The sequence below is a fragment of the Eucalyptus grandis genome, chromosome 9 (assembly GCF_016545825.1).
Source record: "Eucalyptus grandis isolate ANBG69807.140 chromosome 9, ASM1654582v1, whole genome shotgun sequence".
Classification (NCBI taxonomy): Eukaryota; Viridiplantae; Streptophyta; class Magnoliopsida; order Myrtales; family Myrtaceae; genus Eucalyptus; species Eucalyptus grandis.
The window spans coordinates 37537135-37561417 of record NC_052620.1 but is presented as its reverse complement, the minus strand read 5'-3'; the positions used below and the strand labels follow the sequence as shown (position 1 = coordinate 37561417).

At 37.4% G+C, this 24283-nt stretch overlaps 2 protein-coding genes across 4 annotated transcripts; one reads left to right on the top strand and one right to left on the bottom strand.

Moving 5' to 3' along the window:
* Positions 1-6707: 6707 nt before the first annotated feature.
* On the top strand, positions 6708-13824 carry LOC104419676 (UPF0183 protein At3g51130). The gene is given in 16 exon segments (XM_010031411.3): positions 6708-7099; positions 7576-7658; positions 7945-7996; positions 7999-8018; positions 9202-9269; positions 9354-9459; positions 9557-9617; positions 9704-9870; positions 10161-10223; positions 10519-10566; positions 11400-11513; positions 11596-11695; positions 12533-12606; positions 13080-13184; positions 13350-13410; positions 13581-13824. Coding segments are annotated over 15 exon segments (1206 nt in total). The 5' UTR covers positions 6708-7002; the 3' UTR covers positions 13398-13410; positions 13581-13824.
* Positions 13825-15924: 2100 nt separating this feature from the next.
* LOC104419675 (B-box zinc finger protein 18) lies at positions 15925-19685 on the bottom strand. Of its 3 annotated transcripts, XM_010031408.3 has the most exons (5): positions 19149-19679; positions 18171-18267; positions 17960-18075; positions 17632-17877; positions 15925-16294 (listed from the first exon to the last, which is right to left on the bottom strand). In XM_010031408.3, exons 1-5 carry the CDS (start codon positions 19239-19241, stop codon positions 16289-16291), a joined length of 558 nt encoding a protein of 185 aa, XP_010029710.1. In that variant the 5' UTR covers positions 19242-19679; the 3' UTR covers positions 15925-16288. The 3 variants fall into 3 exon arrangements, with proteins under 3 accessions (XP_010029710.1, XP_010029711.1, XP_010029709.1); XM_010031409.3 differs by lacking the exon at positions 15925-16294 and having other exon boundaries at positions 16887-17877; positions 17960-18054; positions 19149-19685; XM_010031407.3 differs by lacking the exon at positions 15925-16294 and having other exon boundaries at positions 16887-17877; positions 19149-19680.
* Positions 19686-24283: the final 4598 nt, after the last annotated feature.

Genomic DNA, 24283 nt, shown 5'->3' with positions numbered 1-24283 from the left:
CAAAGTTTAAAGCTTTTAGGATGAAAGGTATACATCTTGATCTTGAAGTAAAGTTAGATATGATGTTCAAAGATACAGTTGCTACTGAAGGAATCACATGAAATCCTATATAAGGTTTATGTATTGATAATGATGTGGAGGCCACACAACTTAGTATCGATGGTGTTGTAGGGTTTACTGATGAAAACTTGGAAGATCATGTGGATGAAACCGTTGTTGAACCAATTAGAACTCAAACCCATAAAAGAGCCACACGGACTTCAAAGATGCAAGCTTGAGAAAAGAAAGATAAGAAATTGAACACAACAAAGGAGCTCAAAGCACAAATTAACAAGCTGCTTACAATTGTTGAGAGTAGAAGCACTACTAATGTTGCATCTAAAGTAACCAATTTAATCGGTCCTTATGAGGACCTCATAGAGATATTAGATTCCATACCTGAGATTGTGGAAGACGAAGACTTGTACTTTTTTGCAATTTCTCATTTAAATGAAAAGGTAGACAATAGGCAAGTTTGGGAGAAGTACACTATCAATGCCATAAGTTGTGTACAGCACTCACTTTGATACCAAAAGTTTCCGTCAGATTACTTAAGTGCCAAATCAGAGAAAAAACGATCACTTTGGTGCCACCGGCAAGAGATTCCAGCCAAATTAATTACGTAACTTTTATATTTAAAAAAAAAAAGTCACGGTGGCTTTAAAATGACGTCATTTTCCATCATCCTCAAGAAACAACGTCATTTTACCGTTATACGTGGACATTCTCATAGAAGCGACGATGTATAGCTCATGGGGATTGAAATTAGGGTTTCCACCGCTCGTCGCTCGGTCACCATCATTTGCCCATCATCGCTTCGCCACCATCGCTTTGCCACCATTGTAGTTGCTCGACTAGGTGAGTGAGGAGAGATTGAGATTGTTGCTCAAGTAAGAAGTGACAAGAAGAATAGGAAGCGAGGGCGAAAGAGGAGGAGGAAGAAGAAGGGTCAAAGGTGCCACTAGTGTGCTGTTGCTGCTGCTACTGCTTGTGCCGATGCCATTGCTGGTGCCACTGCTAGTGCTGCTATTGGTGCCATTACTAGTGTTGCTGCTAGTGTTGGTCTTCGAGGAAGAAGAAGACGACGTTTATTTTCTCTCTCTCTCTCTTAATTTGGGGATTTAAGGGTTTCTAAGTTGGGGGAAGACGTGAAATGGCGTCGTTTTGTTGTTTGGATGGTTGACTGTACTCTTCGACGAGTCACGTCGATTTCAAAAATTAATAAAAATGTGTCATATTGGATTTCCGGCCAATTTCATCGACGTTGGCACTAAAATGATCATTTTTTAAATTTGTTGGCACTTAAGTGATCTGGTGGAAACTTTTGGCACCATAATAAGCGCGATACACAACTTATGGCATTGATAGTGTACTTCTCATATAAAAGTTTTATGAGCTTAAATGATGATACAAAAAAAGTAAAATATCTCAAATATGAGTTAAGAAGAGAATCGAATCTTTGTAGATAGGATGTTAATATCTTATTGTTTTCATGTTTGGAGCTTAGTCATTCCACTTTGTTTCTATCTATGGATCTTTATTTGTAGTCCTTATGAACCTAATTTCAATTAATGTTTGACGTTATAATTGTTTTCATTTGGTATTCTCTTAATGTGATAGTTTGCGTATGCAATGGTAAATATATTGTTTCTCTTTATATTTTGTTACTTGAAGCAATTATGGCTGATTCACATACAAGAGAAAATCATGAGCAAAAGGAAAATGAATTATGGGATTTTGTCTCAATTGCTCAAGCTCTAATTCTTTATCAAGCGACCAACCTTACATGACCTCAACATATACAGGTTATGTATATTTAAAAGAGTTGATTGACGAAAATACTAATCCGATAAGGTGCTGCAATATGTTTAGAATGCATAAGATTATATTTAACAATTTAACGCATAATTTAGTAACACATTATGGCCTTCGAGGATTTAGGAATATTGATATGAGAGAAATTGTTGGTATGTTTCTTCATATTCTAGGACATGATATAGGTAATAGGTTAGCACAAAACCATTTTCAACGTTTTGGGGAAACCATAAGTAGGCACTTTAGCTTAGTTTTAGATAAAATATGTGATATGGGAAAAGATTTGATCCAACCAACTGATCAATAATATAAAAAAGTTCCAGAGAAAATTAAGAAAGATTGACGATTTTATCCATATTTTAAAGATTGCATTGGAGCTATTGACGGTACACATATTCCAGCGGTTGTACATACGTATGATCAAATTCGTTTTATTGGTCGAAAATGAACAATAACTCAAAACGCGTTAGCCATATATAATTTTAATATGGAATTTGTCTATATTTGAGCCAGTTGGAAGAGACAAGCTCATGATACCCATATATTTTATAAAGCTATTGGAAGACGTGACACATATTTTCCCCATCCTCTTTTAGGTATGTTATTTAATGGTTTAGATACATCTATATATCTAATTGACATATGTTGATTAAATTTATAATATATTTATATAGGTAAATATTACTTACTAGATGCTAGACGAGCGAGTCTTTGGTGTATTAAAACAGAAATTGGGGATTTTGATTCATATGCTAAGTTATCCATATGAAAAGCAAGTACAAATTATTATAGCAGCAATGACTTTACACAATTATATACGAATGAATAAAATTATTACGGATTTTGAACAAGTAGAATTGGACCACAATTATGGATATTCAGTTGACCATGATAATACAAATGAAGGGGTGGGTGCTTCAAATTCGTATTCATCTTCGAACATGGTATGTTTACGTGATGAAATAGCCATGAGTTTATAAAGTCATAGAAGTTTGTAATACTAAGTATAATGTATTTCTTTTTTCCAGACATATACGATCATGTTTACTATCATGAAATGACTGTCTTTCTAGTTAAATTTGTATGAGAGGAACTTGGTTTTATTTTCTTAATAAGGACCTCTCTTTTTATATGCGGTGCTTACTCAAAAAAATTAGCATCCACAATCGGTCACTTCACCATCTATTGAATAAGTTCACCTTTTTTTTTTTTTTTGTATCATTTTTTTCTTCTAACAAGCAATAGCCTAACTTTTTATCAATACACTAGAATGATCATTAATAAAGAAAGATAATTAATACTACAATAATTAAAAAAAATATTCAAAGGTGAAAACAAATCTAAAAGAGCCATAGGCCAAAAGTTGAGCTTTGCATCTAATCTATAATCAAATTCCTTTAATATAATTTTTAAATAATTTACCAATATGTATCTTTTATATTATTCTCAATGTAAAAATGTAAAAAGTTATAGTCATTGTTTCTTTTTTGCAATTTTAAAAATACTAAAACTAAAAAACTTACTTTGGTCATATCAAAGGGCTTTTTCAAATATATGTTTACCAAATAGTTTTATATTTCCCTAAAGCAATTTTCAATTATAGTTTACTAAACAATCTTGCATTTTCTCAAAACTCTTTGAGCTAAAGGCCTTTGTATTTGGCTAAATGCTTTTCCCAAATCTTTGAACCAAACAAGGCCTAGCTTTGAACTTTCAGCATTTGGCCAAATGCTGAAATTATTTTTTTCTTCCAAAACTATCATTACTTATTTTACAAATTTCTGATTTTGCCCTCGTTATTATTTTTTTAAATGCCAAAATAATGCTAAAAAAATCAAATATATATAAATGCTAAAAAAATTAAATGTATTTTGTTCTTTTTAAAAAATTATTTATATATTTGATTTTTTAGCATTATTGTCAAATTTTATATTTAAAAATTGCATACATTATTGTTTTCAATTTTAAACAAATAAAAAAATTCCGACAAAGAGTTTGGTCTTTTAAAAAAAAAATTATATATATATGTATTTGATTTTTTTAGCATTATTTTCAAATTATATTTAAAAATTTGCATACATTATTTTTTCAATTTTAAAAATATAAAAATTAGAAAAAAATTGACAAAGGATTTGGTCTTTTTAAAAAAAATATATATATATATATATATATATATATGTATATGTATTTAATTTTTTTAGCATTATTGTCAAAATTTATATCTAAAAAGTTGCATACATTATTTTTTTTTTCAATTTTAAACAAATAAAATTAAAAAATTCCAATGAAGGATTTGGTCTTTTTTTAAAATAATTTTTATATATGTATTTGATTTTTAGCATTATTTTCGAATTTATATTTAAAAAGTTGCATACATTATTTTTTCAATTTAAAAAAAATAAAAATAAAAAATCAACGAAGGATTTGGTCCTTTTTCTTTAAAATTATATATATGTATTTGATTTTTTTAGCATTATAGTCAACATTTATATTTAAAAAGTTGCATACATTTTTTTTTTTTTTTTTCAATTTTAAGCAAATAAAAATTAAAAAATTCTGGTCTTTTAAAAAAAATTATATATGTATTTGATATTTTTAGTTTATATTGTCAAAATTTATATTTTAAAAGTTGTATGCATTATTTTTTTCAATTTTAAATTAATAAAATTAAAAAACTAATATTAATCACCAAAATGGCTTTTCAAATGTATTTTCTACTAAACGACATTTTTGTCAAAGTTACTTCTCATCTCAAAGGATAGTTTACCAAATGGCATTTGAATTTGCTTAAAGTCATTTAGGCTAAACTACTTTGCATTTTCTCAATGGGCTTTTAAAATGTTAAACCAAACTCACCCAAATATCAAATTCCCAAAATCGATGAATGATTGGTAAATTGCATACCGAGCGAACAGAACTCTCCAGATTTCAAACTCATCTCGGTCGTGCTTTGGAAAATCCAGAAATCAAGAAATAGCTTTGTCTTTCGAGGAAGCCCTCTAGATCCAAAGCCCATAGTTGAATCAGCACAACAAACACTTGAAAACTTCAGAAAATGGGGAAGCTCAGACAGAAAACCAAAAGATGTGAATAAGAAGGAGGAGGGTATATGGATTCCGCCAGAAATGGGAGAAATAAAAGTAAACATTGACGCTGCGCACCAACCTAAATCATACGAAGGATCGATTGCCTGGGTGCGCCACAGCTCCGCTGGAATCTTGATTGAAGGCTTCGCAAAGGATGTCTTCATGTCTTCGTCTCCTTCGCAAAGCAAGCGGAAACCCGCTAGGTGGAAACCCTGAAGTTTCTCTCTCCTCATGCAAGTGAAAGACCCCTTTTAGAGTCCGATTATCTTAGTTTAGTTAAAAGTTTGAAGTCTTCAGTTCAGTTGCTGCAGGAAGAACGTGCACTAATAAACGACGCATGTGGGTTGATTCCTATTTTCCCTCATTTAAAGATACCATTGTAATAAGGCCATAAACCATTTGACTAACTAGATAACTAAAAAGTACTAACATTTTCTAGAAGCTTTCGTGTCATGTCCAACATGCTCCGACATGCAATCAACTAGTATCAGAAAATCCGACATGTGGTCAATTCTCTTCGACACACAAGTCCGAAATTTTGATACGCATGAGGTCAAATTTAAAAAATTTTAATACTTGATAAGTCAAAATGCAAATATATATAAAATAAAAAAATAATTAAAAAAAGGTAGGGATCATGACTAGGGGCTGCTGTTGTCGCTATTACCACCGTCGAATGGGGACTGACAATGCGAGGTCTTAGGTGGCGGAAGGGGCAGCCCTTGCTAGCTCGAGCGAGGCCATCGTCGACTAGGCAAGAGTTGCCAAGGCTTGCCCAAATCTAGCGACCCCACACCCTTACTTAGGCCTAGAAAGGCTCGCCGACCATAAGTAAGGGCCAACGTCACATAGATCTGGGAGACACCTCGGCTCGCCGGGCCGACGAGGATCACCTCCCCTCTACCGCCTAAGGCTAACGACCTCGCCGACCCCTTCCGATGGCAGTAGTGGTAGAGGCAGCGGTGTGCCCAGTCGCTACCACAACCCTACCTTTATTTTATTTTTTTCCAATTTTTTTAGAATTATTTTAGCTTTTTCTAGTTTTGTTTTTTAAATCTTATTTAAAGAAAAAAGTAATAAAAATGCCACGTAAGATAAATAAATAAATTTAAAAATACAACAATACTTGTGGTGCACATATTCCTAAATTTAATAGTGAAATGTGAATTACTTTTTTTCTTTCAAGTTTTATGAATTATCGTAACAGAATATAGTTGAATTTGTCAAATTAATGTTGGAGTAATGTTTTTAATATAAATTAATTCTAGGCTTTTTTATTATTTTTTTTTTGTGTATATATAAATATTTAATATATTGGAAATTCTTTATTTTTTTTAAAATGCCATATCGACGTGTGATGTCATATTTTGCCGCGTGTTTGTGCCAATACTATATTGGGTAGCAAAAACCCACAAGAAGAAAGCCCTCCCTCCGAATTGGTTGGCTCATCCTCCACAGGCCCTAAAAGAACTGCTATGTAATGAAACTCCGCTAGTGAATTCCCTTTTTGCAAATTATTAACGAAAAGTACATATTTCGGACCAAAAAGAAAAACAAGCTTGCTCTATAATCCCCATTAATTGCAAAAGATGAAAATCGACATTGATTGAGAACTGCTTCATGAGCCTCTCATATTTCATTATATACGAGATGCCTCTTTTCTTTTCTTTGGGGTCGGAATATACTAGATGCTGAAGGGGAAATAAAAAAAATAAAAATAAAAATTAATATTAATTGAGAATAAATTGCCGAGGCTGTCTTCCGGAGTCGTTAGAGAAACTTAGAACTTCGGAACCAACCTCACCCCAGCTTCTTCTTCTACGGCACGGGGACCCGACCCGGTTACGTTAGCAAATACCCGCCCCGAAAAATCGATTCCGATTCCGTGCGCCGGAAGCGATCGCCCAAGGAATTCTCCCCCCCACCGGCCCGCACGCATTCGTCCCAAAATCCCGTCAAGAAGCGATCGGGAAAGAACGCCTCTCGAATTCGCCCTTCCCCCTTCCCTTCCGCAGCGGAAATCGACGGGATTTGAAGATCCGACCCGACCCGACCCCGATCGATGTTGCAGAGGCCGCGACGTCGCTGCGAGGGCACCGCCATGGGCGCCATCGTCCTCGACCTCCGCCCCGGCCTCGGAATCGGGCCTTTCTCCCTCGGTAATCTCGCCTACCCTCCGACTCGGATCGGATTCGTCCGGTTCGATTTTTTGCTTCTTTTTGCTTGGTGTGACTTTGGGAGGGGCGATCATCGCCGGGTGCGGTGATTGCGGCGATTGCGGTTCGCTTAGCCGATCATTTCCTCGTCTCGTTTCTCTGCGTAATTCGATTTGGGGAAAATTTTAGCTGATCGGCGGCAGTAATCGCGGTTCCTTTTTTTTTTTTTTTTTTTTATTGCCTGTGCTTATGTTTCTGTTGACGCGGAAAATCGCTGTACCTTGTGCAATTTTGGGCGTGTGTGATGGTAGCGAGCTTGCTTCGATGCTTGAGTGCAGTCGCCAGCCAAACCCGGTTGGTGTTATTTTTTTTTTCAGCTCATTCGTGGGGCTGCTGTTTAGGCGAATGGATTGTGTTCCCTTGGACTGGTTTGAAATCTCTGTCTTATGGTGGGTGTACGCGTGTTTTTGTCTATGTAGGGATGCCCATATGTGAAGCGTTTGCGCAGATTGAGCAGCAACCCAACATCTATGACGTCGTCCATGTCAAGTACTATGACGAGGTCAATGTTCAAAATTTGCCCATTGTTTCTCTTTCTTTGACTTTCGTTTCGAGTGCCCTGTGATTCCAATGGGCACTTCTACGGTACGCTTTACAACATTATGATGCTTCATCGTGATCAGATGCAAAGCTTCATAATTGTGTGGTACTTTGGTGTGTGTTAGAAATTTCCAATTTTGCTGGAATTTGCGGTTTGCACCAGTGGAGTGTTTAAGAAATGTTGTTTGTAATGATGGGCTGTATTTTTTAGAGTGATTATCAACTACAAAGCACAATTATATGTGTAGGATCCCCTAAAGCTGGATATCGTTATCAGTTTTCCAGATCATGGTTTTCATCTCCGTTTGATCCTTGGTCACAGGTTCGTTCTCAATTTGAATTGTTATTATCTTTATTGGGCATTAAGTTAACTAATATAGTTCACTCGGTTGGTGCTTGTAAGCCGGTGGCCTGTTTTAGTCATCTATTCTGCACAATGTCTTTATGATTGATAGCTGATTTGGAATCTCGTACTGAATTTGGAACTAGAGGAATGTGGTTTTTGCCTCTTTACTTTTCAACGGATGCGAAAGCTTTATACACTTGAAACATGGTACTCTTTGTCGAGAACTACGATGGGGTTGATGTCTGTATATCATGCTTGTTATGCTAAAATCACTCTGCTATGCGAACAACATACTGCATTTTCAAGTGAGGGGAAACCTGTACGGTAAACTTTGTGCAGAAGCCCTTTCTTTTATACCCTAGGCTGTAGAGGGCATTCTTTTTAGAAGGAGTCTACTGCTTGTCCGAAAGACAGTTGTTATAGGTAGACTTGTCAAATGGATGGGTTGGATGGAAAATGGTCCAACCCAAATTGACCCTTTTAACCCGTTTTGACTCATTTTACATGTAATACAAATCTAGTGACCCATATCCAACCCTACTTATACCTAATTCTTTCCTGACCTGACCCATATTGCTATAACACTCCCACATTTTTTCCAATCTAGAAAAACTCATACTCACTAAGGTAAGAGCTCGAAATGAGTGAGCGTGACATTGAGTGAGGGCGAGAGAGAGTCATAGGGGTGGGTTGAATCTAAATTAGTTGTGTACCCATTTAACTCTCATATTATTTTGGGTTTTATCATTCTAAATCCATTTTTGACCTATTTACAAAATATAACATACCCATATAACAACTTAACCCATCAAATATGGGTTAAGAAATGGATCTATGACCCATTTTGACAAGTCTAGTTATAGGTATTCAAATTTTGATGCACCAGTTATCTCAACATGCATGCTCACATTTTTCTATTCAAACTTTTTGAACAGGCCTCATGCAATCCATATGTTTTCACCTCGACCTAATTGAACTGGCATGTGCATCCAATATAGCAATAGGAGCTTCACACATTTGAATATTCCAACAATTTAGGAATCATCTGATTGCTTTGTGTTATATTTGTTTTAATTAACAAATACTTTATGAAATATTGGACGTCAGTCTATGGTGTGGTCAAGTTTCTCAGTTCTGCTGTCCTTGAACTTGGTTTCAGAGGTTGCGTCTGGTTGAGATTTTTGACGTCAAGAGGCTTCAGATGCGCTACTCCAATTCTCTCATTGGGTTGGTTATGTTCTTTTCTTTTAGTTATATTGCTTTTCATGGCAATGACTGTGGACCTTAACCCATCTAATACTTCAACTTTAGTGGACCATCGACTCTTGCCACATTTGTAGCTGTATATGCACTTTTTGGACCAACTTTTCCTGGAATCTACGACAAAGATAGAGGTGTCTACACTCTTTTCTACCCAGTATGTATAACTGAAACCTAGTATTTACTTACTTGACTCTTTCGAGAATGTTCTGTGTCCATGGTAGATCACAATTGAAATCTGCTACTTTTTATAGGGGCTATCGTTTGCTTTTCCTATTCCAAGCCAATATACAGATTGCTGCCATGACAGAGAAGGTATTTTGTGGTTCAGTTGATATATACTAAGTTTCATGAGATATTTTGCTGTTGATGTTTGATTTCATCCTTGTCCTTTGAAAAAGCGGAACTACCCCTAGAGTTTCCCGATGGCACCACTCCAGTTACATGCCGTGTATCTATATATGATAGCTCCACAGACAAGAAAGTTGGTGTGGGATCTTTAATGGATAAAGCTTCTGTTCCTCCCTTACCTCCCGGTAGTCTCTACATGGAGGAAGTTCATGTTAAGGTTCGATATCATTCTCTTTAACTGTAATTATGATTCGGATCCCATTGTGACTACTAAAGGAATTAGGTTTGTACGTGCCTATGTGTGGTGTTGTGTTTTTAATGTATATGGCTCTTCTATGCTCATGCTTATCACTAACCTTTGTCGAGAAAATATGGTGCATACGAGAATCATTGGTCCGGAAGGTCTTTTCCTATAAATAGATCAAGTTTGGTTGTCTGGTTTGCCTATTTATGATGTCTTTATTCTGGGGAAACATGACTTTAAGCTGTTGTGTCTTGGTTTACCAGCTTGGAGAGGAATTGCATTTCACTGTTGGTGGACAGCGTATTCCTTTTGGTGCATCGCCTCAGGTAAATTTACGGTGTTGCACTTAGTATTTGGGTTTTTCTACCATATGTAATTTATGCTGGTCATTGCAATACATACACTGTTTGATATTATTTACTTTATGTTTCCATTAATATATTGGATTAAAGAACTCATTACAGTGGTTTAAGAAGTAGTGATTGCTTTGATTGTTGTCTGACATTAAGTTGTTGACTGCTGATGAATAAAATCGATAGATTATGATGTTGAGTCTACGAGTGTTATTTTAATCCGTTGTTACTTTGGCATGTGCTCTAAGATTTCATAATTTTTATGCAGGATGTGTGGACTGAATTAGGTCGTCCATGTGGAATTCATCAAAAACAGGTTAAAAGATTGTCCATATCTTCTCTTTCAGAAATTTCATTTGCTGGCAAGAATCAGTCCTTCGTTTAATTTTATTTGTCAGTATTAAGTTAAGCTGAAAACAAAGCTATACTTCTACCTGAAAATCTGTGCATGTCACTGCATACTTGTTTGTGTCTGTTGTGCGGGAGGCCTGCAGGGTGGGGGGATGTTAGATTGCATCAAGGGTGTTGGCAGCTGTAGCAACAATTTCAGGATTTGCTTGTAAAATTTACAATAGGAATTGGCTGTGTCAAAGGGCTAATGGGCCTGGCTGGGTGTCAGATGTTCGAGTCTCGCATAGCTGTGAGATATGAACCATGAGTCTCAAATCACTGCATACTTGTTTGTGTCTGTTGTGTGGGAGGCCTGCAGGGTGGGGGCACATCAGATTACATCGAGGGTTTTAGCAGTTGAAGCAACAATTTCTGGATTTGCTTGTAAATTTGCAATAGAAATCGGCTGTGTCAAAGGGCTAATGGGGCTTGGCTGGGGTGTCAGATGTTTTGAGTCTCGCATAGCTGTGAGATGTGAACCGTGAGGGTGTGTCAGATGTTTTGAGTCTCGCATAGCTGTGAGATGTGAACCGTGAGGGTTATAGTTTGCTTCCATTAACTCTTAGGTGACTAGGAATTGTTTATTCATATGCAGATAGTTTGCTACCCCAGGTAATTGTTGGTTATGGTCATGGTCATTGTCGTCGCTCCGCTCTCCTCTTAGGAGTATTACTGAGCTTCTTTTTATTTGGATAGTTATGTAACCTGCTCAATAGGAATTCAATACTCTTGTTAAATATTCTTTGTTGGCTTTAATAGGTGGATCAAATGGTAATACACTCTGCCTCAGACCCACGTCCAAAGACAACTCTTTGTGGGGATTATTTCTACAATTATTTTACTCGGGGCTTAGATATCTTATTTGATGGCCAGGTCAGTATATACATTCCTATTTTCTTGATCATCACCATTTTCAAGTTATACCCTTTCTCATGTAGCCTTTTTAAATTTGCAGACGCACAAAATCAAAAAGTTTGTATTGCACACAAACTATCCAGGGCATGCGGATTTCAATTCATATATAAAATGCAACTTTATTGTCTATGGTTCTGATCGTAAGTTCTCTCCCTCTTCTCAGCTGTTGAAATATAGCTATCTCTACTCCTATAACCAGAAAACAAGATTTGGTCCCTCTTTTAGTTAGTTCCAATTTCGCCCCCTAGTAAGACTTCCTTAAGAGACCCAACCAAGTGCATTAAAGTTAATATTACTCAGTTTCACTGCTAAATTTTAAATTGCCCATGTGAACTTCTGCTCACATTCTTAATATATCTAAGAGTACTCAAACCTTTGAAATTTGAAAAACTACAAATATGAATCACACCCTCTCCTCTCTTTTGAAAACATGATGTTCATTGCTAGTGTTATAGAATAGATAAATTTTCTCCTCAAAGCTTCAATTCTCCATGGATGTTTGCATGGGCACTTTTGTTTTTCTATCTTGGGAGACAGACCAGCACATTAGGGACCTTAAAGTCTCTCTTTCTTCAATTAATACGTTCCTTGCTTCATCTAAGCTCTATAGACTCTCAAGTTACCTATTTCTTTGGTAAGAAACTTGGTGTTATGTAATTTTGCACATTGATCTAATCTATATGGTGCCTAGTACCAGTTAAACAACTTCCGAGTTAAACATCATTTCTATTTTCTTTTGTTTAGTTTAAATTTTCCATTTCTATTGGAGACGCTGCATGTGCTGAAAGTCTAGTTAAGTTAGAGGAAACAAGGGGAAGTGAGAGGAACAGAGAGTTTTCTTCTATTGGTGAGAGAGGAATAGACAATTTACCTTTTGCTTCAACAGAGGAGACTGTTTGATGGGCTGACAAACAATTTCCTTGTGCTTAAAAAGAGGATACTTTTTTATGGATTGACATTCTTCTCTCTGCATGCAGTTGGCGGTTCCTTCCAGGAAGTGGGTGGTTCTAAAAACAGGATTACTCCAGGCACAAAATGGGAGCAAGTAAAGGTTTAACTCTTGTCAGAACATAAACTTGAAAAAAAAAAAAAAAAAAAAAAAAAAAAAAAAAACCTGTTAGAAATTGATTGAGGAAATCATAGTTTGTCTTCTCTTGTTCTGTGGACATTGCAGCATTGAGATAGTCACTTGCACAAAGGCTCAGTTCTCTTCAGAGGCAAAATACTAAATTTATTGTATCATGCTTTTCGTCAGGAAAAAAATAAGTTGAATTTCTCTCTAGACTAATTTTTGGATCCTACTTAGCTTCTTGGTTTTTCGTTTCCTGTCAAGTGTATTATGTCTGCATGTGTTCAATAGAACGTTCGAATTTGGGAGTTTGTCATGTACTGCTATCCTCATGTGCTGCTTCAGTTGGCTTCTGACTCCCCCTTCCCCCTTCCAAAAAAAAAAAAAAAAATCTCTCTTGTTCATTTTGTCAATTATGAAGGTCACCTAACTAAACAATGTAAACCCATCCGTAGGAGGTCCTTGGAGACTCTGGTCGAGCTGCTATACAAACTCAAGGTTCTTCTAGCAATCCATTTGGATCTACTCTCGTGTATGGTTATCAGAATGTTGCTTTTGAGGTGAGTATGAGCTACGGGGATACCTCATTGTTTCAACTATGAGAGGAAGAGCTCATTAATAGTGTCATTCACCTGGGGACTTTGTGAGCTTGCTTCTTTGACATGAGAGAGATAGAGAGAGTTTATCTCAAGAGGGATTGCTAAAGATTTCCTCTGAATAAACAGGTGATGAAGAATAACTATATAGCAACTGTGACTCTCTTCCAGTCATGATGGCTGTTGTAAGGTACTTCTGCTCTTCCTTTTATAGCTCTTTGCTTATTAACAATTTGTTCACTCTATAGGGAATTATGGCGCAAATTGATGATTATTTTCCGAGTCGATAGTACTGCCAAAATCAGTTCCTTTTGAGCGGTTGTTGATTTTCTCTTAGCTGACAATATTTTGTGGTTCCAGTTATGCAGGCGCTCCGCTCAAACTGGGGTGAAGAATATGTACAGTTGACTACGGTTTATTGCTGAATTGGCCAATAATTGGCACAACAGTTGGATGCTTGGGGGGGAAATTGTACAGCTCTGTATCAATGTACATAGTTGGTTTATTCTACCATCTCTGTGCTTTTGCATGTAGTGGAATCAAAATCTATCATCATTGACATCTTTGACATTTTCGCAAATCCTGCTTTCCATTCCGTTTCTCATTCGATTGTGTTGACTCGTTTAAGTTTCATTCCGAGAATTTCAGAACATGAGAACGATGCCTGTGTTAAAGAAGTCTCACAATCAGGATCAGACCAAGTCGGAGTGATAAATTTCCACCAAACTAAACCTTTCTGGTTAGTGCGGTGTGGTTTTGATTTGAATTTCTTCCAACTGAATTCTAGGTGAAGGGTTATCACGTGGGTAATAGGAAAACATTTTAGATGTGAAAGTTACCATTATTTTTAAAATTTATGATCATAGCTGTCTCTCGGCAGTAGGATTTGATAATCTGTCTTTTCACGCAAAACAGGCCTTCTGTCTAAAATTGTCTAATTTCATCAGTGAACATCAATATGTAAACGCGAGATGTGAAATTGTAATGTGAAAGCTGTTTGCGCATCTTTTCCTCGATCTATCAATGCTATTTGTCTTTGGTGATTGATCTTTCCTAGGAATAAAAGCACCGTTAATTTGTGAATTTTTACCTATTGTTCAATTAGATCCTTGACAGCCTCTGTTGCATCGACCGAGAGAGATGCGGGATGGAAGAACTTGTTTTGCGGGGGGTTGGGGGTTGCGATTGGGGCGGCACCTGCCCGAATCTTGATGAGAGTCACCGTCACTCACCGAAAGCCGGCGACCATTGCACCTCCCCCACGAACCCTTACCTAAGTTTTAGTGTCACGGTTCGATCCTAGCCCGAGATGCCAAGCAAAGGGCTGCACCATCTCTCTCTTTCCCCCTACTTTGTTGGGGATTTGTTCATTTTTCACTCCATGGTATCGTTCAGATCAAGTTAGCTCCGACGCGGCAATTCCTATCGGTGTTGTGTACATGCTTTAATTCGTGGAGGGAGAGAGAGAGAGAGAGAGAGAGCGCCCTCGTAAAAAGGTGAAATTGTAACGCCCTTGTCAAAAGGTGAAATTGTAGCTAATGGTGGCTAGGTTAGCTCTTCTCTTAGGTCCTTCTGTTTTCACCCCTTTCTATATATTCGAAGCTAATTTAAATTCAAATCCTTATTGAGTGTTCATAATCAATGTCGACATTTTTACATTTTGTTGGCCAATGTCATTACCTCAATATAGAGATAATGACAAAAATTTTATTTTTGGTTTTAGATGATAAATTTGTTTTTCATATAAAAAAGCTTCACATACAACCTATTTAATCAGAGATTTTATTCTAGATATTATCTTAAATATCAATACTTTATTTGAACACAGTAGCATATCCTAGACCACACTACTCAAAAATATGAAGATAGAGATTTGCCTTAAATTGATAACGAAGCGTACTTAATGGTGGAACAAATCGAGGATTATGCGTTGCCTTTAACTGATAAAATTAATATTTAACATCATACACTAATTATTTCTATCATTTCATGATGGAGTACATAAAACATCTTTACATGAAAAAAATTTAGAAGTACGCTATGTTAGGTGAATAATATTAAAAAGATTTAATTTTCCTTATTTGTATTTACTTATGATTATTTAATTGTCTATGGAAAGAGTGGGAAAAAGATTTCAAATCACACAAGCTTAATAGGCTAAGAAGTTAAGGGTAAACATAGTTCTAAGATAGACTTGGAAACTGACGGGTCTGGTTTCAAGTTCTAAAATATATAAGATAGGTTCCAAATCCCAAAACATGAGAAACTTATTCCAATGAATAAGGTTCTAGGCAAAGCTTTGACAGAACCTAAAACTACTTACCCTTATTTATAAGTGCCATTTTGCTACTTAAACCTAAATTAATTTGTTGAAGTTAAAGCAAAGCTATGGACTATCAACAACTGGATATAGCCACTAGAGTCCTAGTTTGATCGTAGCGCACTTAAAAAGTCTAGAAAACTAGGTATCTAAAGAAAAAAAACAACAACGACAACAAATTAGGCTTAACTAAAGATGAAAAAAAAAAATAGAGATTAGTCGTATCCTAAATAGACCTTAAAATCTTGATAAGATAGGTTCCAAGTTTTAGAGTACGCAAGGATGATTCCAGATGGGAACCTGTTCCGATGGGTAATTCTAGGTGGAACCGCTCACCCTTAGTAGAAGGGTCACATAATATATTATTTGCCAAGATTCTATTGTGTGACTAAAGCAACTGCATATTCACAGATGAAAATAGAAAATATGACTTATATCAGATCGTTGCATCAGTGCATGATGGCATGGGTAATCTTCTAGTTACAAGCAATTACCCGCAGTGACTTTGATGTCCCTTGGTTTGGCCAAAACGTGGAAGCAATTGACCCTTTTGGTCTGGACAAAGATAAAACTGAAGACTATGACATAAGGCCAAAACACAAGATTCGCGTGTCTCCAAGAGAGAGAGGTGAAGGAGAAGATGAAAATCAGGCACAGAGAGGAGCCATGCAAATAAGACAGGGTCGTCGATCGCACTTCTCGTACCGTAGTTGCCACCAAACCCGCTTCGCCAGGGTTACGATTATTGTCATTGCTGCCAAAGAAGGAAAAAAAAAAAGAAAATTCTCGGTGGCTTAGGAATGTCAGGCATCATATATGAGAATCAAAAACCAGAAAGGCCAAGTTCCCATGAAATGGACCCTCGAACTGGGGAAAGTTGGGTTATATCTCAGAAGACTGGAATTCTAATCTTCCGGCCTTCCTTTTCTGCTATTGCAAGCAGGGTGTGGTGATCATGTATACCATTCTCAAAGGCCAAGAACAGTGACAGTGCTATGATATTTCGCGGAGAGAACAATATGAATGTAATTGTTGCATCCATGCTAAACCATTTCACGATCAGATATTTTCAACTTGTAGCGGGTATGAAGACAATTATGAGCAAACAAGGAAGAATCAAGCACAACAAGCAAAACGCTGTCAGTCAAAGATAAGTTCTTGATAACAAAATTGAAACAAGCAGTCACAGTGACTGCTCGGCTCTTACATGTTGAGCTTTTTTCTGTAGCAAACCCCAAAATGTAATTGGGGTCAACTGGGCATACTCAAAGAATACAAAATCTCAGCAGTAGCCCACATTAAGGATAGGGATAAACTGACTTTGCGAGAATTGGATTTAGCAGAACTGAGTGAAGATTTGACTAAGTCATTACTATCAACTGGTGCTTCCAAAACAGGAAACTTGAGTCATGCTGCCAGCTTTTCAGTCTGAACTAGGAAGAATTAAGTCTCAATATAAATTCAAATGGCTCACACATTTTACTAGCACCCTTTGAGTAAGAACTAAGACCAATTAAGCATTCATTCTTCCGACTAGCATCGCCATTTTCAGATCTTCAGAATACCCATGAAAAACTGGAGTTTCATAGATGTTTTCCTCAAAAAGACATCTCTTACTGGTCAGTTCATACCAGAAACAAGGATCCAGCTCAGTATTTCACCTTCATAATAGATTTTAAGAGAAATCAACTTATAGCCATCGACTGCTTCTGCAACCCCCTCTTGCTTTACATAAGACCTCTGTTGTGTGACTTGCATCAATGCTTGTGACCGTCCTCTTGCAAACACATTTATTTAACTAACCATACCCCCAAAAAAACACAGAGCGAACATCACACAAATGTGCAGAAAAATGTCATCAACTCTCCGACTACAGGTATCATGACTAATCTTCCAACTATTACCAACACCAATATGACCACACTTCTCATGAGACAACATATCACAGATTTAGGCCAGTGCCTCCCCCTTTTGTTACTAATTACACACTTGCAAGATGTCAAAAGCCAGTCACAGGGAATATTAACAAAAACTAATGTGCAGAATCCAATATCACATCCGAGAAATGCATATTCATTATTACTCGCTAACCTCATTATAGGAAGCTTGGTCGTGCATTCTATGGGGTTTCATATTCAGATCAATCATTTTTGAATCCATCTTGCCATGCCCATCAGCATCAGCATCAGCATCAGGCACCTCAACACTGGATGGTCTATGGTTTTGATGATTCTCCCCTGATATAACTATAGGGCCCTGATTTTGCACTCGTTTGTCATTTTGATCCACCAATGGCAAAGCCTGGTCATCACTGTGTGCAGATTTATGCCCCGGAAACTACAACAAAAGATGATACCTCGAACTTGAATAGACGGACAAGAGCTTGATGCTGATAGAGGCAATAAATTGTGTGACCAACCTCAACTCTCTGCCTTAATAGAAGGTATCTTCCATGCGTTCTTTTGCCTCCAACATGAACAATCATATCGCATTGCAGACAAAGCGAGGTTCCATCTACCTCACAATAGAAGAAAGCTATACGAACAGTTCAATAAGAACGTCACAGGATTGAATGTCTTGAGCAGAAAACAGTGGGGCATATGCACGACTAAACTCAAAGGAAAGAGTACCAGGTGCATTTTCGCATATATCACAGCGAGGAACATCGCTGGGACTCGCAAGGCCAACCCTGACATGCCGACTAGCTAGCTTATTACACATGTGCACCTGCAGTCCATTACCAGCTATTAACGAATTAAAGTTCACAAATCAGAATTGTAGAAAGCATGGAAAAAGCAAGAAGCTTTCTTCTATCAAACTTTGAGAGAGATTGATGCAAGATCAGAGTCCAAACTATCTAAGCCTAAGTTCACTCCAACGATGATTCTTACACTGATAATGGTGAAAGGATGCAGAAAGAAACACATTCAAAAGTAGGCAGAAGGAAAAACCAAGGCTTAGTTTCCTACAAATCATGGGCTTATTTTGACCTACAACCATGAAGAGATCTTAGCGGTGAAGCGTCCCGTCTGGATATGGTTCCCGTCTGGATATGGCAGAACCATATCCAAGTCACAGCCTAGCCAGTTGGGCCAGACTGGCCCCGATGTACCCGATGTAACCGTAGGTCCACGCCCATCACCATGTTGATGGAGCATTACAAGATGCAAGCGGACAAGGCGGTTTATGCGCATCCTTGCTTGGATACTGATGTTATGTGGAGGGTTTGGCTTGGGGAAGGCGTATGCCAGAAGAAACTTCCCAACCATCATCATCCACGTTCCCAACAGACAAGATTATCAATCATTCCGGTCAAGCACTTGAACAAACGAATTCACACTCGATCCGGTTCATTAACTCTTTAAGAACAATCCACTGACAAATTCATTTGGAGACAAATTACAGCAATGTCTGAGAGAGGACTGATTTACCGAGCCACCATCCATAACCATCTCTAAGCTCGTAAACCTATCAACAGTCAACGCTTGCAAATCGATTCTACATGCAAAACCACCACCAGTCCCTAGAGACGACGGGGGCATCTAAACGCATCACCCCGATTCACGAACCACACAAAGAAGAAATAATTCATAAAAGAGTCGAGAGACCTTGTCGTCGCAGGCACTGCATAGAGCAGCCTCGTCGGCGGCGCAGAAGACGACCGCGGCAGCGCTCTCGCAGGCGTCACAAAGGGTCCGCATGCCTGCTGTTATCCCCACCACCCTCCACTCTCATCTCTCCCAGAAAAAGAAGAGAAAATCAATAACCCAACACCAAGCCAAGAAAACCAAGAATGCTCGCGCTGGACTCAAAGGGAGGGACAAAACCCAAGAAAGTACAGGTGGGTTCTCTTCTCTTCCGACGGATCGAAAGAGGGGGGCACGATTATATGGCGTCGGGTGGGAGGACTAGGAATAGAGAGAGAGAGAGACGCAAGACAACCTTAGATGGGAGAAGGGTTTGGTTTAACAAAACAAGAAAAGGCAGATTCCAGAACGACCAACATTTGCTGGCGTTTATTATAATGATTTGGTTGGTCACAGAGACACGCAGCACAGCAAGAAGAGAGAGAAAGAGAGAGAGAGAGAGAGAGAGAGAGATGGGTTTGGAGTTTTTCCTTCGTTTTTGTCAAAAAGAACTCGTCAAGATCATAGCTTTGGTTCAAGGCGAGAAACAGTGGCGTCGGGGGCAGTTTTGAGCCACAAAGCTGGAAGCAAAGCAGTGGGGCTTGACAGTGGCCTCCCGAGCATCCTCGCCCACCAGTTTCATATCTGACCACGCCCCCGCCTGGCCCCACCTTCCCTCTTCCCCCTCTCTCTCTCTCTCTACAATGTCTGTCGTCTTTGTCTATGTTTTTCCGCCGTAAGTACATCGATAATTCCATGTTTTCTTGCCCAGTGAAAGAGGGAGGCCGAAGACAAAGGAGGAGGATCGCGATCTCATGTGGCTGGCCACGTGTCGCGGCTCATGTTGTCGACTGGGTCCTGGGATTTCTAGAAACTTTCGTTTTTTTTTTTCTTTTTTTTATTAATTTCCCCCATCCGTCCGATGTGCTCGATTGTTTATTGGTGGATAATTATTTTTATCCGTGATTAGAGAGGGCCTTATCCGGAGATTCGACGCGCGATCCTTCTTGCGATATGGGGACCGGCTTCACGCTTCCTAAGCAAGCCGTTTAAGGTTATTTTTGGCAACATCTCCATTTCCGGTAACAATTTTTTTTTTATTTAAGCAGAAAGCTTTATTTTTATTTCTTAAGACAAATTTCTAAATAGAAGAATCGTCTGATGTGACCATAAAATTTCTATTTTTGAAATAGAAAATGAACAAAAAAACATTTAGTGTGAACGAAAAATTTTGTAACTTGGAATTTTTTTTTTGTTTTCTTAATCATCTATTGAGATATTTCAATGCTTTTGATTTTTTTTTTCACTTTTTTTTTCCGCCTTTATTCTTCCTTTTCTAGCTGATTTTCAACCCTTGGCGATGGCTGACGATCGGCCAAAGATGAGAGCCAATTGGGTGGACCTCGCCAACCTTGTAGTGGAGCTTCGCCCGTCAATCTCACCCAGCCATAATGAGGTCGACTTCACCAGGTCATGGCACCAAAGCTCGGCGATTGACTAGAGGAGGAAAAAGATGGAAATAAAAAAGAAAATGACATTAGTTCAAAAATTATTCCCGAGAGTAAAAAAGTGAATTTTTATTTATTTCTTGTTTATGTTTCCATTCCAAATCTATTCTCTTTTCACTTTTCCATTCCCATAAACAGAAAATTAGCTAACGTTACTATATAAATTTATGTCCTTTTTTCTGTTCCGAGGAACAAAAAACATATGTTATCAATCATGCCTTAAAAGGCTTCATCCTAGGCTTGGTCCGAATTTCAGAATTCTTAGGATGTAAAGCAAGAAGAGGGCATTATCGGGTGTAGTGCAAGAAAAAGACATTATACCAATTGGGAGTGCGATGTGTGCAGGTACCAACATGTTAAAATAAAGAACATATTGTGACAGTCCGCCGTCCTTGTAAATCAAATGGACAGGAAATCCTCATGCAAAGAAACCCCTTGATTATGGTAAAGGGTTATCTCTTAACCGAATACTGAGGATTCAAGGCTGGCCCTTGATTAAGAGGTCTCACGCATGAGTTCGCGAGCAGCAGCAGAATGGAATGGAAAGCATACGAGAAGAGATACTGTCCTTCCTAGTAGAAGTTTTTGCAGTCATATGCCTAGTATGTCAAGTAATTGAGATCCCACCGCATAATAATCTTGACGTAGGAAAAATTAATGAATAGTGTAATAGCACAATCACGAAGGCATCGACCTATATAAGCTTTTGCACATCGTAATGACATGGATCGACATCAAGCTTACTGTAGCTCAAGCCGTGTATTTCTTGAGGGTTCCTGCTCTGAGGTCATTGAGCCAAAAACTCTCTAAAATATCCTACGAAGATGGAGATGACTAATGACCCAACCAATAGTCTCAAATCGACCGGACCTGGACTAAGCAAAGGTCCAACTATATAAAGCATACTTGCAATAATTTTTTGAGCACGTCATCTATATTGAATATTTACCAAAAGTTCATGAACCATATTGAATAAATTAAAAGTCTAGAATCAACATTGCATATTGGTTCAAAATTCATAAACTACATCACACAAACTAAAAGTTCAAGGATGACATTACATATTGACTATTTGTGTTATCATCCCTATGAAATATAATGGTACAAAATTAAATATAAGCAAGAGGGGTCCACACGTAGCCCAATGGTGCAAATTTTATACAAAACTCAAGCAACACATAGGTCCACCACTTCATATATCCACATATATGCACAAATGAGGTTCGCATCAACCTCCATATTGTATAGCATAGATTCACGCACGCGCTATAAAAACGAGTGGCTCATAACTGCGATACATTCTAAAAAAACGAAAATAAAAAATGACATCTAAAGAAGTCTCGAACCTCTCGGTACTTCTCCACTTCAAGCCAAATCACTATCTAATTTGGCGATCGATGAAGATGTGAGCTTTTAATTAAAGAATTCAGTATTTCTACTGAAAGCATAGACAAGATCGGGGGGCTACCACAAAACTTTAAAAAAAAAATAAAAAAAATGGGGGGCCTAATGAAAATAGAGAGATGATTTTTCAAAAAGTCTTAAACCTATTGTACAACGGCCAATTTGGTTATTTATTAATTAGTCCAAATTTGACTATTTAGCAATAGAATCATTTCAGCTTTTGCATAAGACTTTTAATTTAGACGGTTCATATTTTTGGTGAACAAAGGGAGAACTTGTCAATGATTGTGTTGGCATTAATGACCAAATTGGAGTAGATATTGTGAGATAATAAGTAAGACCAAATGTTTAGTTGTCAATGATCGTGCAGGCATTAATCCCCTGTTGATGCATGTTGTCGGCCTACTTAAAATTCATTTGGCAAAGTCAATATTGAGGCAGTGATGATGGCTGAGATTCAGTATTTGGAGACTTGTGTTTAACATCTTGCGTGGAAATCAATTTTAATTTGGGGGCATTTTGGTAATATTGACATAACTCAAATTTGAATGAGTAATTTACAAAATATTTTCTTAAAAATAATCACTCATATCGTTTAAAATAATTAGTGAACATAACATATTTTTATTGTTGACAACAATCTATGTTTAAATATTTTGTGTTCGATAAAAATATTTTTCGCTCATTTATTTATGTAACCGATAGTTTTTAAATAAATGTTTTCCAAAATATTCATTTTTTGTAAAAAAAAAAAAAAAGACCTTAAGGTGTGTTTTTTTAATTGAAAAGAATTCCTGCAAATAGATTTTCTAGAATTTCAATGTTTTGAACATGAAAATGGTAAGTCAATTAAAAAGTATATTCAGTTAAAGAAAATAGTTGTACTTATATTAGGAAAACGATTTCTCTCTCTCTCTCTCTCTCTCTCTCTCTCTCTCTCATATCCTGACAAGCATCCATAATTCAATTTTTCTGTTTTGATTTATCATCAACAAATTATGTCCACATTTATTAAAAAATAATAGTTGCGACTTATGATATTCCCTCTTAAAAAACCTTATCTCATGGCTTCGAGGTGAAGAGCACACAGCATTTGTTAAAATGTCAATGTAGAGCCACTTCACTTCTTTCCAACATAGACCTCAAAATCAAAGGAAAAAAACGACGAAATTGAATAATTTCATGTATGTTTATGTTTATAATCACTAGACTTTGCAACTTCTTTTTGCCCATATTTGCTTTTCAAAGGTATCTTGTTTGAAATTCATTGATCCTTTATCATTCAACCAGTGTTCTCTATGCCGACAATTATGAATTCATAGCTTTAAATTTCATTTTTATAATCTGCGATCTCCTTTACGTATTTCAAGAACATTACACAATTTATCCTTAACGAAATTATTTTCAGTAAATCCAAACCTAGAAACCTACTTCCCTCTCAATTTCACGCTCACAACCAAACAAGAGAAATCAATCACTCTACTTGAAAATGAATTTCAGATAAAACCATTTCCTCCAGCACAATTTTTTTTTCATAAAACAAACACACCTTTACTCGGAAAAAAGGAAATATATGAACGCCATTTCTGTCTTGGAAAACTTGATATTTATAGATAACGGCTTGAAGAAGGCATTTTTAATTCCAATGTTTGGCTGCAATCTAAAATTAAGCCAATAAACTATTTGCTGTCGTTTGGAAATGAAAACTTCCTTCGATTTTCTCATAAAGAAATTTCTTTCTTTTCTCTTTTTGCTAAAATTTCCTAGAAAGAACTCATGATCCTAAATATGCACGCACCATTCGTGGAATAGAAAGGCTATGTATGCTATATCATTGGACCCGTTGCAGTCCAACAAAGTTCTTTGAATTTCGGGCCGCGAAAGGCCCAATGGGCCGAACATTTTCGAACAGGCACACCCTCGCTCGCAAGAAAACACCTGAAAAGCCGGGTTCCCCAGATCAACCCGATCCACCACGATCCAAATCCAAATTAGTCCATTTCCATCAAATGGATGATGTCCAGGAAACTCCAGCATGAATCGAACGAGACGAGTCAACTCAAGTAGTAAAATCTCGGTTGCCTCCGGAAACAGAGACGTGGTCCGGCTTCGCTGCTGCCACATCAGATCCACGTAAGCTCTGTTCGCCTATCGTTGTTCATGTAAGCCGCCTCATGGGATTTTGGATGGATGGAAATGCAGAGG